This window comes from Akebia trifoliata, chromosome 13 (genome assembly GCF_017979445.1).
Source record: "Akebia trifoliata isolate Shusen 1 chromosome 13, ASM1797944v1, whole genome shotgun sequence".
In the NCBI taxonomy this organism is placed as follows: domain Eukaryota; kingdom Viridiplantae; phylum Streptophyta; class Magnoliopsida; order Ranunculales; family Lardizabalaceae; genus Akebia; species Akebia trifoliata.
The window spans coordinates 214,711-230,809 of NC_141387.1; the positions used below are offsets into that span (position 1 = coordinate 214,711).

The 16,099-nt window shown below is 36.9% G+C and overlaps 1 protein-coding gene across 1 annotated transcript; it reads left to right on the forward strand.

The window, feature by feature from the left end:
• The first annotated feature begins 3,438 nt into the window (after positions 1-3,438).
• LOC147387031 (enhancer of mRNA-decapping protein 4-like) lies at positions 3,439-15,601 on the forward strand. Its single transcript, XM_086419975.1, has 12 exons — positions 3,439-4,472; positions 6,836-6,885; positions 6,978-7,134; positions 7,310-7,528; positions 7,918-8,046; positions 8,218-9,864; positions 10,690-11,049; positions 11,148-11,267; positions 11,835-12,005; positions 13,858-14,022; positions 14,151-14,276; positions 15,022-15,601. Exons 1-12 carry the CDS (start codon positions 3,660-3,662, stop codon positions 15,328-15,330), a joined length of 4,266 nt encoding a protein of 1,421 aa, XP_086276101.1. The 5' UTR covers positions 3,439-3,659; the 3' UTR covers positions 15,331-15,601.
• Positions 15,602-16,099: the final 498 nt, after the last annotated feature.

Below are 16,099 nucleotides of genomic sequence, written 5' to 3' on the forward strand. Positions count from 1 at the left end.
AAGTCTGATTGAGTGCTTATGGGGACAAAACACAAGATACATGGAGATATACTTACGAGAAGAGGTATCCGTTATTTAGTTTAGATGTTACAGGATAACGCCAACCAAACAAAAGATATCATAAGATGCAATGACGTTACATTCCATCAAACAATGGGTCCCACTGTGTTCTCATCCAATAAGAATTGAACAAGACTAGATGTATTTTTTTTTAATTTTAATTTTTATTTTTATAGATTCGTGATAATCTGACTCCCCCACTTGACATACTCAAGATACTCTCCTGATGTGGCATGTGTTAGGATCATAGATTTATGCTTCGGGATACACACATGCATACATTTTATGGGGATGTGCATATGTATCCCGATGTATAAAATCTAATCTATGGGTTCAAGCACATGCCACGTTACCAGAGTATTTTGAGTATGACACGTGTGAGGGGAGTAAGAAAATCATTACTAATTTTGATAACATTCCCAAACACGTATCTCAATGTTGATCCTCTCTCAAAATCCTACAAAAATATCTCAAAACTAGGAAGCATTTCCTAGTCCAAGTATGTAAATATTATGTACCTACAGTAAAGTATGTAAATATTAAATTCATACCTACATACATGTTATAATATGATGTTCTTTCTTGGGTTTTGATTGGCTCCATAAGTACTATTTTAAACTACATTTTTGGATTTGGATGATTCCTTGAAAGGGGGGTTATACTTCACTAAAGAAATAGTTGCTCTGATAGTCTTCATGTGTAATTCATTAATTAATTACACTATGAAATAGATAGATAATAATGTTAATAGATAGAAAAAAAAAAAAAAGATAATAGTATTTATGGGTCCCTCAACATCATAAAACCATGTGTGAAGCACTTTGGTGGCTGTCCTTTTCTTAATTTTACACTTTATTAAGGTTAGGTTAATGCACATTTCTTTCTTGAGTCAAAATAAGATTACTTTAAAAACCTTCGAGATTTGTTTAATATCGTAACCAATCTATTTATATGCACAGAATGACATAAAATGTCATGTCATGGGCAACTCTAGCACCATTTTGACATACCACATGACATGGTGGAACCTCTTAGGGAAGATGACTAGCACAATTGTAAAACACAAAAATAGTAGTCTCAAATAAATTTCAAGGAGAACATCAAACATTTGACTGAGATGGGAAGGTCTTTTTTTTTACTTATAGTGGGTAGCCCCACCCTTCGATTGAGACTAATCCCACGATCACACACACCGCCCCTTCAGAATGTCATACGTGCAACTGATTGACTTGAGGGTCAACCAAACCCTAGAGGATGACCCTAAGGAATTCATATCTTCATGGGGTTTCGAACACTTGACCTACCAGGAGCTTATCAAGGCTCGGCTTACCACTAGGCCAACTCTTTTGGGGTTTAGAGATGGGAAGATGTTCATAGGTATTTCCTCAAAAATGAATTCTTAGAAAACTTACTTCGGTCTCTAGGAAATTTATGTTTTTCGACTCCATCTCAATTCTACATTTGATGCTCTACCTCAAAAACTCATAAAAATCCGAGTACGAAAAAAATGTAAATCCGTATATTTTACATAACTAACTTTTGTGATATAAAAAATAATTTCTCCCTATTTTTGATCCTTCTCTGGTTGAATGGCAAACAAACTTGGTCCACATTGTATGATATGGTAATCATTATTTTTTTCTACTTATGATGTCTGCCATTTCACTCTTGATAATAACATAAGGAGAAAATTAAAAAAAATTTATTTTTGAGCAGAAATTATATTTCGCGCTGAAGTGGGGATATTGTGTATACACATTGTGCTGATGTGGAAGTGTGCATAGAAGCATATATTTTTCACTCGCATCTTGAGTAAAAGAATTTATGATTCAGTGCACACCTCCACGTCAGCACTGTGCCTATTGTGCGCAGTCATTTCGACATTTTCCCACATCATTTAAGTCAAGTATTTCTTGAGTCTTGAAAGCCTTGACTCAAAATGCACTCCAATCTCTTTTCTTACTCTTTGGTTTCGTTATCTTGGTTTCTCTCTTAGTCTTAACTATTCGGGTTGACTAATTCACTCACTTGCCTTTAAAGCATAACGCGTCCAACTGTGATCTCATCATCTACTCCATTATGTATTTAAAAAAAAAAAAAAAAACTGTTATATTTTCTCTTCGTTTTTGGGTCCAAAACATGCTCACATGTGCCAAGCTTCACGATAAATTCCCATTTTACCATCAAATGAGATAAACTTCTAATTATCTAGTACATATCTCTTACCATATTGCAAGATAATTTACAAATTGTTAAAGTCCATCCGCATAATCTCGAAAATCCATAATTGTAAGATTATTCATTATAGATTCTTGTAATAAGGTAAAACTTGCTTACCAATATATTCAACCTTACACGACTCACACGATAGTTATTTGGGTCAATTCTTTCTCTTTTCTCTTTTATAATTGATGATAGGTCAAGTTCCAATGATGAATGAAAAATGACTAATGAGAAGACACATGATTCTCATCGTGTAAATGCAAAATTTAACTATCAAGATTTATATGTATTCCAAACCACAATTCTTGGAGATACTAATCTTGATAATAAATCTTTATTATTGGATTTTACATTTAAATGGTTGGGATCATGTGTCATCACATCCTTACCCATAATTGATAAGTCAAATTAAAATGATCAAAATCCACTTTATAGGACAAAGTGTTTTTTTTTTTTAAAAGAGCCGTGATAAATTGATGCGACAAATTATACACGAGTAATGCGGCAAGGGCACAAAATCATAGATCTTTTTTCTTTGGGACATACAAGGAAAAAGATCAAAGATTTTGTGCCCTTGCCATGTCAATCGCGTACAAATCGCGTATAATTTGCTTTGTTGATTTATCATTAGTCTTTAAAAAAAAACAAGGGTTAGGATTTATGAATTGATGAAAAATGACATATAAAAACACACAATTCTAATAGTTTAATAAGAAATGGTAATACCCATAGGTCGAGAATTCAATATTTAGTATGAGCATTAATTCTTCAAGGGTCACCTAAGATGGCTCACCCTTGCTTACCTGGTGCATGTGATGTGTGGGCGTTGCACGTGCTCGAGACTGATCCTTGGATAAGACCATGATATATGGACTTGGCAAATCCCAAGTATGGGTCCATCTCGTTGTCTACAAGGATGCCTGATTATAAAAAAAAAAAAAAAAATTTAATCTACGAGATCAAATCAATCAGGATTTATTTTAAAGATATAAAACAGATCAAAGATGACATTTTTGTTTAATTAGATATTTTGTAAGGTCTAAAAATGATATTTTTATTTAATAATTAACTATTTTGTAATTTATCATACGATAAATCGAAGAGAAAATGACGACAAGTAAATAATGGTATTTTACTCTCTTGTATTTCTTGATTTTCTTCTTACCTTCCCTGGTTCACTCCACGTTATAGGGTTTTGCTGCGGCTTTGATGCCTCGAATTCATCAGATCTAAACCTACGCACTCCCGGTGCACGTTAATCTCTCTGCGTAAGCTTCCTTCCTCCCATCTTCTTCTTCTTCTCACCTAAGATTCTCTGTTTCAGTCATTTATTTCATCTTCGTTTATTCTCCTTTCTTCGATTAAGCTTAGCTTCCATGGCTTCTGCTGGGAATCCAAATCAACCTGGACCCTTCGATATGCAAAAACTATTCAAACCCTTAAACCCTCCTCCCTCTTCAAACCCTAACAATCCCAACCCAACATCATTTCCTCCATCTTCCTATCCCTCACCCCCTTCTTCTTATCCTACACCCACTTCATCCTATCCTCCACCAACTTCTTCTTATCCTCCACCCACCTCTTCTTATCCTCCACCCACTGGTCCTTTCACCTTTGCACCTCAACCTACCCCATCTCATCATCACTATCTCCCTTATCAACAACAAGACCAACTTGCTAACATGCACCACCAGAGACCCATCTCTTATCCTACACCCCCTTTACAACCTTCAAATCATAACCCTGGAGCCAGACTCATGGCTCTATTAGGTACAAACGCTTCCCCAAATCCTGAATTGGCGTCACCCACGATGCCATCCTCGCTACCATTGTCCGAATTTTCATTGCCCTCCAACCCTCCGATCATGCCAGTGATCCCATCGGCCCCTCCTGCCAACCTGGCGATCCCACAGCCGTCACCAACAAGATTACGGAGCAGCAAACTACCTAAGGGGCGCCACTTGATTGGTGATCATGTTGTGTATGATGTCGATGTTAGGTTTCAGGGTGAGGTGCAGCCTCAGCTTGAGGTCACTCCTATCACTAAGTATGTTTCAGATCCCGAGCTTGTTTTGGGCCGCCAGATAGCAGTTAATAGGACATATATATGCTATGGATTGAAGTTGGGAGCAATTCGGGTACTTAACATAAATACTGCATTGAGATCCTTGCTTCGTGGGCACACTCAGGTTTGCTGTTTTTTAGCTATTTGTGGGTTGAATCCAGTTCTAGTGCTGTAGATTTGATTAGTTTGTTGCTTTAGCTGAATTGGGTATATTTCTTTGTTATATGTTATTGTAGTTGAACATTGAATTTGAGTTACTATTGCCTTATATTTTTTGTTGCAATAAGTGATATTTTGACTTATTGGTTCTTGGGGTCATGCCATTGCAGTTAAAATGTTAAGGATTTATTGTCACCATGTTGAGCTTATTGCCATTGTTCATAAATCTTACAATTTTATGATTGAATTGTATGTTTTGTTCAATTTCTGTAAAAAATGTTTCAAGTTCAACTTGAGCACAAATGTAGGATTATTAAGAGAACTTTTTTTTTTGAACCGAGAGATCTGGGCATCAGACTAATCCTCGGGGCACGATTATTCCCTCCCCCCTCACGCACTTGGTAATTTCTAGGATGAATCCATGAGAGTGGCTCCTAAGGGAGATTTGAACTCAAGACCTGCGCTTCTTGAGGTGTGGTTTTGGCAATCTCACCAACCCTTGAGGGTTAAGCAAACTTACCTAATTAGTTTCAAGATAGTTAAGGCATATAGGGTGTTAAAAATGAACCTATAAAATGGGGAATTAAAATGGACTCATCGAACCTTAACAAAATTATCATCAAAGCCTTATCCCAAAATTAGGGGTCAGTAACCTAACAAAATAAAATAAAATAAATGGATATTCAAACCGCACATATTCTGATATTTGACCGTTCATTATAAATGGAAGATTGGCACTAGGATCTTCTTGGGATATCCACTTAAAACTCCAAGTGAAAAACTAACAAAGAGAAAGCAAACCTTCAAAAATTGTTCTTTACATCAGCAGTAACTCTTAGCTGCAAATTTTATAATTCAAATAAAAACCAGAATTGAGTTTTTTTTCTTTTACATTTAACTAGTTTCCATTGCAAAAAGAAATAAATTTTTAGATAATTTGAAAATTTATTCTAAATTCGTTTTTCTCTTTTTGTCAATTTTCTCCTTCCTCCTCTTGTAGGCCCACCTATTTTGTTGACTGGTTTGTTGTGGTGTAACACTGGTGCATCAAAATACATATGCTCCTGCATTCTATACAATATGGGTAATTTTCACAAAATGGGAATTGTGTCGAATGCACTAGTTTCTCACATGTTGCATGCAAACTTTCTCTTGTTTCTATTAGTTTGGACATGGAAGAAAAATGAATATCTTAAGAATTTATATTGGTAATGGGTTCATAGAGCTAATGCAAGCATAATTGTGATTGACTGAACTTTAAGATAGTGAAGTTACAATCATCAAGTGCTTATCATAACAGTTAAAAGAATCCATTTAATTAGAATATGAATCATCATGTATGCAGTAAATTGAGTTGAAGACTTGAAATAATTGGTTGTTGCACTAGGTTTTGAAGTCAAATGGTTCAGTCAATTGTTTCGGAAGGTCTCCATATATAATTCACCCACTTTGGAACTTCTCTCATGCTTCCATTTCATGGTTGAAATATTTTCAAGATGTAGGGACCTTGTGTCGCTTTAGTCAAGACCTGATGCAATCAATGTGCTAGAATTGCTAAGAAGAAATCAGGGCCCAAAGGTTGCTCTAGGGAATGCCTATGGAGTGGCACAGTGAGGGGTTGAGCAATGCCTCCTTCATAAAGATGGTGCTAGGCCTTTCTTAGGTTCTAGAAAGGAAACGTCAACTGTGGGGAAAAGTATATTAAATATTTACGAAAATGCTATACCACTCATTTGTGCTCCTCATACAACACAGCTTTCTTACTGATGCAACCTAGCCAAGGTCACAGCCAAGGCCAAGCCATCAAAATGGCCAAAACACCACTCATTTGTGCCCCTCATGTGACCCAGCTTTCTTACTAATGCGGCCAAACTAAGGTTGTGGCCATGACACTCTGGTCTATGCTGCACGATAATATCAAATCAACGGACATGGTTTAAACAAAATAAAGGGAGGAGCAAGATTCATTCAGCTGACCCGAATATTTTTTTGATGATGAATTGATGATGATGATGATGATGAAGGTTCTTTGTTATTTGATTTTAAGTATTGTTACGGATTCGAGTTTATATTGACAATTATGAACAATGTTAAATTGCTGATTTTCACTGGTATGATCCTGTTTATGAATTTTGGTCATCCTTTACCCCTTCTTTCCTTTCCATGACCCATTATTTCCATTTTATTCTCTGCATTCACATGAATGAATTTTTCAATATTCTTGGTTTGGATTTTTTGGGTTTACTATTCAAAAATAACAATTATATTTTTTAGGTATTATTTTCTTACACAGCTTGACTAATAAATTTAGTTCTGAATTTTTGTTAGAGGGTCACGGACATGGCTTTCTTTGCTGAAGATGTGCACCTTTTGGCAAGGTCTCTCTCTCTCTCTCACACACACACACAGACACACACACAATTTGCTCCATTTATTGTTCTTGAAAGTATGCTCACTTATTTCTGTGCAGTGCGAGTGTAGATGGAAGAGTTTTTGTATGGAAGATTAATGAAGGTCCAGATGAGGAAGATAAGCCACAAATTACTGGAAAAATCATTATTGCCATTCAGATAGTTGGAGAGGGGGAATCGGTGCATCCACGAGTCTGTTGGCACTCTCACAAACAAGTAATACTAATTTATAATGAGTATTTCCTGAAGCAAGATTTATAGTTTTAAGTTTGAAAACTCTTTACAAGTCTTGGAATTTATTTAATTATTAGTAGTATTTGTCTAGGTAGAGGAGTTGCATAGAAGTTTAGGCAGGCCTCTTAGAGATTTATTTAAGAACATGTTTTTGCAGGAAGTTTTGGTGGTTGGAATTGGAAAGCATGTGCTGAAAATTGATACGACAAAGGTTGGAAAAGGTGAGGTGTTTTCGGCAGAGGAACCCCTCAAATGTGCTGTAGACAAGCTGATTGATGGGGTCCAATTAGTTGGTAAACACGATGGAGAAGTGACGGACTTGTCAATGTGCCAGTGGATGACCACTCGTCTAGTTTCGGCATCATCAGATGGCACGGTTCGTATTTTGCTTACTATTCTGCTCTTCTTGGTAGTTTTTTTTTGCTTTAAACTGTTCTTGGTACTTCCAGGTTGATTTTAAGTGTATGTATTCTTTATTTGGGAATGACGAGATTTTATATGGCACTTTGTTATATATATAGCATTTTGGGAGGCTAACTATATTGGTCTGGTCTGGTTGGCAAATTGTCATATTAATTGTATAAGTGTCACAGGCAGAGGATAATTTTAGTGAAGAAAAGATGATTCTGTTTTATCTAGTAAAGTTGGTTTTTTATTGTCATTTCTTTTCAATTTTTGTATTTGTTTCATGACTTCTTTTTCTTGTCTAGATTGAACCGATGAAACATGGTATTGACCTGTTTTGAAATTCATCTTGTGCAACAGGTTATGATATGGGAAGACCGGAAGGCAATTCCCTTGGTGGTAATGAGGCCACATGATGGTCAACCTGTTAACTCAGTTACATTCTTGACCGCGTCTCACCGACCAGATCACATTATTCTTATCACAGCGGTATATGTTCCCTCAGTCTTTCTTATTCATAAACTAGAGTTTCTGATCATACTTGGGTTTACTTACATTTCAGCTTAGTTATTTTTTTGAAAAATATTGATCTAAAAACTAGACATGCTGAAGCAAAAAATGAAAAATGGATGCACTGTCACTTTTTTATTTGGTATGCAGGGGCCACTGAATCGGGAGGTGAAATTATGGGCCTCAGCAAGTGAAGAAGGCTGGCTTCTGCCTAGTGACGCTGAATCATGGCAGTGTATTCAGACTTTGGTCTTGGAGAGTTCTGCTGAGTCTCGAGTTGAGGTGGCATTCTTTAATCAAGTTGTAGCATTGCCATTCCCAGGACTTATTCTACTTGCAAATGCCAAAAAGAATGCTATATATGTCGCACATATAGAGTATGGTCAATATCCGGCACAAACCCGTATGGATTATATAGCGGAGTTTACTGTCACAATGCCTATTTTGAGTCTTACTGGAACAAGTGACCGCTTACCTGATGGAGATCATGTTGTTCAGGTTTACTGTGTCCAGACACAAGCTATTCAACAGTATGCACTGGACTTGTCTCAGTGCTTGCCCCCACCACTGGATAACATGGGATTGGAGAAGACAGATTCCAGTGTTTCTCGTGCTTTTGATGCACCTAATTCAGATGGGTTTGCTGCTTTGGAGCCATCTCGGGGAAGTGCACCCATTGAAATGTCTGTAGGAAATGCAGCACCCAAACAGCATATACTAATAAGCAGCTCTGAGGGTCCACCCGCAACTAGATATCCTCTAATCTCAGGAGCTTCCGAGGTTTCAAGCTTCCACGAATCAGCTACCTTGAGTATGGAATCTAAGCAGAATGCTTTGCCAATGGCAACGTCTGATGCTGATAGTATATGTGCTGCATCACCGCCTCTTCCTTTAAGTCCAAGGTTGTCTAAAAAACTCTCTGGTTTTAGAAGTCCATCAAATAACTTTGAACCAAGTTCCCCACTCAGTGATCGTGGTGTCGACCAGACAGTTCTTGAATATTCAGTTGACAGGAGAATGGAAACCATTCCTACGAACTTGCCTGATGTGACTTCCTTCGATGATAACTCCCGGAAGGGGGGAAGCAAAGTTGCGCAAAATGATATTTCTATGGTGCCAACTGCTCCTGTCATGTTCAAACATCCTACCCATTTAGTGACTCCATCTGAGATATTATCGATGGCTGTCTTAACCTCTGAGAATAGTCAGGCTACTCTTGACAAGAAAGGGGGAGAGGCAGAGGTTCAAGATGTTGTCAATAATGATGTGGAGAATATTGAGGTGGAGGTTAAAGTTGTGGGCGAGACTGGATCTTGTCAGCGTGATGAATTTGATTCTCAAAGAGAACCGCACATTATTGTTTCAGAGAAAAAGGAGAAATCCTTCAGCTCTCAGGCCTCAGATCTTAGCGTCGAGATGGCCAGAGAGTGCTGTGCATTGACTACTGAAACTCTTAGTAGTGTGGCGGAGGCTCAACAGGATGATGATGCTGGTGTTCCAGAGGGATTGGACCGGCCTCCAAATTCTGGTGAGGAGGAAGTCCAAGATTCTTCAAAAGATGTGTCTGGAAAGGTATCGGAATGTGTTACTTCAACAACAGTTCCACAGTCCCTTACGCCGGCTACATGGTGGAAGAAACAGAAGGGGAAAAACTCTCGAGTATCTGGTCCATCTTCCCCTTCTCCAAGCCCTTTTATCTCAACAGATTATTCCAATGAGCCAGGTAGCAGTTCAATTGTCCCTTCCACGGAGGCTACTTTTTCTCAGATTTTGTCTATGCAGGATACACTCAACCAGGTGATTTTTGAGTTTTGCCTATTAGCCATTTGTGAATATACGTATTGGATAGTTTATTTATTTATTTATTTTTGATAAGTAGAAAAACTTTATTGAACGATGATGAGATGGTCTCAAGAAACATAATAGATTTCTCCACTTTATCTGAAGTTGTTAGAATGACTAATGTCATTATCGTCATTGTTGTCGTCGTCGGCGCCCCTGTTGTCTACACCTTATCCCAATTGACATAGCAGTACAGTGTAGAATTCTTGTGATCATTTCTAGAGTTATTGTATCTAATTGAAGTTCTACCGGTATTACTGTTGAAGGGTATTTTTGTTATCTATAACATTTCAGTTATTTCTTTGGCTCCTCGTGCTTTTAATACAATAACAGACTTTTCATTTTATTGAGTTTGAAGCTTATCTTAATGGTTTATTCAGAACACTTTGCAGTAATTTAAGTGGACACAGGTTAGACCTGATAATTTTGGTCTATATATCTAAAAGGGATTGGAAATTTGCATTTTCACATATTAATAGTGTCTATTGACTGAATTTATTTGTTTTCAGTGTGTTTTGATTTACTAACCTAAAAAAATGGAAATGGTCTAGGATCTGAAATTCTTGCATAATTGTATCATATGATTGTGCTGTATTCTAGTATTATCACATTTTAATGACCTTAGCAGAAGTAGTATGACCTGGAAATAGCATGCTCCCATTTATATGTGAGATATTCTCAGTCCTTGCATTCTTTTGCATTGTTCTGTGGGACCCAAATGTAGCTCATTCTAGAGCTGATTTTTGGTCTAATTTTTTCTTGTTTTGCTATACTGTGCAGCTAATGGTCTTGCAAAAGGAAATGCAGAAGCAGATGTCAGTGATGGTGGCTGCCCCAGTTACCAAAGAAGGCAAAAGATTGGAGGCAGCCCTAGGCCGGAACATGGAGAAAGCCATTAAGGCCAACACTGATGCTTTATGGGCACGTTTCCAAGAAGAGAATGCAAAACATGAGAAGATAGAGCGAGATCGTACTCAGCAGTTACCAAGTTTGATAACCAACAGTATGAACAAAGACTTTCCTGCGATGATAGAGAGGACATTGAAGAAGGAGCTACCTGCTGTAGGACAGGCTGTAGCTCGCCTAGTTACTCCGGCAATAGAGAAATCTATTTCTTCGGCTATTGCAGAATCTTTCCAGGTTCAAATCTTGATGCTCATCAATTTACAACTCTTTTGCCTCCCCACTTTCTCCTCTTCTATTTTTCTCTTTTTGGTCTTAGTATTGTTGTTATGCAGAGAGGGGTTGGAGATAAGGCAGTGAGTCAACTGGATAAGTCGGTTAATTCAAAACTTGAAGCTACAGTAGCTAGACAAATCCATTCACAATTCCAAACTGCTGGCAAACAAGCTCTTCAGGTAGTTACTACTTTTTCATGAATACATTATCTTATACGGGCACAATGCGTAATTCGGATATTATAATTTTAGTCCAGCTCGGACTTTTGATGCATTTATACCTTTAGGTGCACTTGAATGGTCAAATATAGCTATTTCACTTTACGTTATCCTCGATTACATTCACTCCGGCTGACCCAAAAGGGTCTTCATGAATACCCTCATGGGACTGTTCAAGTTGTGCCTCACGGGACTACAAAGTTGAGACTGATGGAGTTTTGTCTATTTTCATGAATTTGCTTCTTAAATCTTAATATGTTATCCAAAAATGGGGTTCCACATATGCTTCATCCATTAATTTAATTGGTAATTAATTGCTTGGTATGATTCACATCGAAAAGGAAGGCCAAGCTTCCTGGTTGAATTTGATCTTCTGCTAAATCACTACCTCAGATAACTATTGACGTTATTCTGTGGTTGTATCTATCGGTTTAACCATTAATGAAATAAACAAAATAAATACCCTTTATGTGAATCTGGGGAGCCTTTTCTGCTCTAATACTCTGAACTTGGAATCCCTATGTGCAGGATGCATTAAGATCTAGTGTGGAAGCCTCTGTGATTCCTGCGTTTGAGATGTCATGCAAAGCCATGTTTGAACAAGTTGATGCAGCATTCCAGAAAGGGATGAGTGAACATACAACTGCCGCTCATCAGCAATTTGAATCTACACATTCTCCATTGGCACTTACTTTGAGGGTATGTAGTCCAATACTGTAATATATGATACACATACCACGTGCAAGTAATCTTCTTTTATATCTTATCATTTCGCTCCTGATTTTTTCTAATTAAACATTTTCCCTTATGCAAATTTGATTTGTATAAGTGGTTTCACACATCCTCCGCTACAGTCTTCATGTAAATCCAACATACACCGTATGAAGGTGCCGGCTAGCTTAGTTGGTAAAGTCTATGGGTGATGATCCCATAGACCTAGATTCAATTCCTGCCATCATCGAGTTGCTGATCTCACTTAAAAAAGGAAAAAAAAAAAAAACACGGAAACACATGATATTTAGGCTAGTAGTTTTAGAAATTGAAAATGTTAAAAAAAAAAAAAAAATTATGCGGTCATCCGAGAAATTGATATTTTTCAACAAATTTGGCTTGAATATAATGATATGTGCATTGGATATGGATGTTATAATTTATGAATAAAACTTGAATATTTAACATTTTAATAAATGATTATGTCTTTTGATTTGGTTTTTACAAAATTTTCATGATTAATCACATGAATTAAGAATTATAATCTCCTGAGAATGTTGCATTCGAAAAAATTACCAAGAATGAGATTTGTGATATTTCAACATGGTGGCCCTAACCCCCCACCTTGTTTGACCAGAGAAGAATTCTCTTGTCTATAACCCTGTTTGCTGTGCGTTTGAGTGTTTGGTTCGAGTGGAACTACAGTCTTCGAAGGAAAGGAGGATTCCCTCTAGGAGGTCATCATATCCTTATCTTTTCTTCGAGCAGGGTGTTCAAGGTTTTTTTTTTTTTTTTTTTTTTTTGACTTTCTCTTCAAGTGGGATATATGTTATGTGATATTTGAGTCTCTTTTACTCTTTTGTTCTTGTAATTGCTTTGTTTGTTCCCTTGTTGATGCCCACCTTGGCCGCCTATTTTCTCTTTTTTTTTCCCTTCAATAAAATCTTTTACCTTTTACCTTTTACCTATGAAAAAAGCTGTTTCAGACACATCCACTTAATATGGTATATCCACACTGAGATGTCCAAATGTATGTTATACTTTTCAAAATTTCTTTTTGTCCAATCCTATGTATCATAAACAAGGAAATGGGTCACGTCCAGCACTTGGTGAAGTTTTAGGCACTTTAACCCTACACTTAATTCATTATGTGAGAAGAGTATATTTTGTTTTTTTATTTGTAAAAATTTCAAGTACATTAATTCCTTACCTGTCATACAATTGGGGAAGTAGCAGCCAGTTTTACTTCTTTGAGAGATATCACTATTTCCATACCCGATGCATAAATTGCATTTGCCCTATACCCTAGACTTGATTCCCTATGTTGGAAGATATTTTTTTATTTTTAATTACATTAGTTTGTTAAATCTCCTACAACGGGTGAAGTTGAACCTAGTTTTGCTACTTCGAGAGATATCACTGTTTCCATACCTAATGCCTAAATTGCATTTGTGGGTAAATGAGTATTTGAGCATAACATTAGGTAAGACCACACCTGATGGTTCACAAGTAATGGAGTCTTTATCAAGCATTCAATATAGAAATATTCTATTTCAGTAAGCTGATGTGCTTTAGAATTATGTGAATGATAGATGAGTAATAACTGAATACAATATATTTTAGAGAAATCTATATGGTTAAAAAAGTATTTCCATGTGTTCAGGTGAGTGGCACAGGGTGTCCAATTTGGACAATTTTAAGTGAACAATTCCTTGTTATATAAGTGATGAGTCCAAATTAAAACTGTAGAGTTCAATAATATAGTAGCTTCTGACTTTGAATTCCACATACATATTTTCACCATTTTCAGTTAACTCCGTTCTTTGTTTTTTGCTTGCAGGATGCAATTAGTTCGGCATCATCAATCAGTCAAACCTTAACTGGAGAATTAGTTGATGGTCAGCGCAAGCTGTTGGCTCTTGCAGCTGCAGGAGCAAATTCAAAAGCAGTAAATCCCTTGGTTAGTCAACTAAGCAATGGACCTTTGGGTGCTCTACATGAGATGGTATGTTCTGCTTTCTTGTCTAGTTACTAGTTTGGTTGCAAAGATACAGTGTCCTCTGTGAAAGTAGGTCGCCTGATGTTGAATATGATGACTTCTAATGTGGGCTTTGCATTGGGTTTTTCTGACAGGTTGAGATGCCTTTGGATCCGACGAAAGAGCTATCAAGATTGATATCTGAACGCAAATTTGAGGAAGCATTTACAGGAGCCCTGCAAAGAAGTGACGTCTCCATAGTGTCCTGGTTATGTTCTCAGGTTTGCTTTTCATTCACACACTATGTTTGCCTCTGTGACGCAGATGCCGAACATATGGTTACCACTCTGGACCATTTAAATGTTAGGCCATCCCACCACAATCCAAATATCGTATCATTCAGATGACCTGACTGTTTATATTAACGTGTTTTTTACCCTTGAATTTTTTAATGATTTTTAAAATTTATTTTTCTAAAATTTCTTGTCACCCGAGGTGGGTTCTTGAACAAATGTCTAAGTTTTGAATGCTGTACATACCTGGTCTTAGCTTGGCCCAACTTAAAGAAAAGCCCTTCCACTGTATAGTGCAACGATAATCTACTCTTGGTTTTTTGTTTTGTTTTTTGGGTCTACAACTAAAACTTGGCTGCTAAAGCACATGGGCTTACTGGTTTGTGTGGGTGGTAGAACAGATAAGACTTGCATATTATATGTGTCAATTAGCGTTCTTCTCATCGAATGGTCAATTAGATGAAGGGTGTCCAGTGACTTAGTGCACACTATGCCTCAAAAGAGAGTTTTTAGAGAAGTACACCATGCCTCAATGAGGGCTGTGCTTATTCTAATGTAGTGGATCTATTTTCTGTGCAATGTTTATGGTTCGAAGCTTGAGTTGAATCATCAATGTTACATTATCATATATACCCTCAATTGCCAACTAACTAGATTCTAATCAATGTTACATTTTATCACTGATTGATTTAACTCTTTTTTTGGCTCTCCTTTGACTCTTCCCTTCTATCAGGTTGATTTACAGGGGATTTTGACAATGGTTCCCCTCCCTCTGAACCAAGGAGTTCTTTTGGCTCTTCTCCAGCAGTTGTCCTGCGATATCAGCAAGGAGACATCCCGTAAGCTGACATGGATGACAGACGTGGCAGTCGCCATAAATCCAGCAGACCCAATGATCGCTTTGCATGTTAGGCCCATCTTTGAGCAGGTTTATCAAATCCTTGGCCACCATCGCTCATTGCCCACTACCACCGCTGCTGAAGCTAATAGCATTCGTCTTGTCATGCATGTTATCAACTCTATGTTGATGAACTGTAAATGATTGCCTTACCCCCTCCATATATAATGTGTGCAGAATATTGTTCTGACTTTTGGCTTGTATAGAAAAAAAGAAAAGGAATTTCTTGGAAGGGGTTTTTACTTGGAATGGGAGAGTAATGTGTTGAATATGTAAAATAGGTTAGTTTGAGATGTTTTAAGAGATATACTTCCCATTTTTCTCTTCCTTTTTTATTTTCTTGTTAAAGAAGATTTAAGTTGGAAGGCTGTGTGTTTTTTTTTTTTGGGTTTAAGTTGAACCATTTTTAACATTATATCATCATTTCGATTCTCTTTGGTAGTATATGAAGTTAATAATCTGTGAGATGGGCGTGGGAAGCCTGTGATGGTGTGTTTATTGTTGAGCCATTCGTCAACTAATCATGGATTAATTTTACCCTTTAACCTTCAAATTTTATCTTCAACCTTAAAATCCCAAAAATAAAAAATAGGTTTTAAGGGTGTTGATGTGTTTTTTTTTGGTTGAATTACAAAGAACATCATTGTATAATTAAATTTTCTTCATTTAAAAAGAATATATTTCAGAACTTTGTTGGAACAACATCAATGAACCTAAAAAATAAAATAAAAATGGCCAATCAAGTTGTAAAAGTTACCAACCAAAAAAACGTTGTGAACGTTTGCGTATGAGTCCACCAATGATTATACCATAGAAGGGTTAGGGTTACAGTTATAAATCGATCCAACTATTACACAATCTCATTTGCCATGTGATTATATATTTGTGCATGTGGCACTCACTTTAACAATAT

Coding starts and splice junctions, on each gene's coding strand:
- LOC147387031 (XM_086419975.1), top strand. CDS start 3,660: ATGGCTTCTGCTGGGAATCCAAATCAACCTGGACCCTTCGATATGCAA. Junction 7,529..7,917: donor CGGCATCATCAGATGGCACG/GTTCGTATTTTG, acceptor CTTGTGCAACAG/GTTATGATATGGGAAGACCG. Junction 14,277..15,021: donor TGTCCTGGTTATGTTCTCAG/GTTTGCTTTTCA, acceptor CCCTTCTATCAG/GTTGATTTACAGGGGATTTT.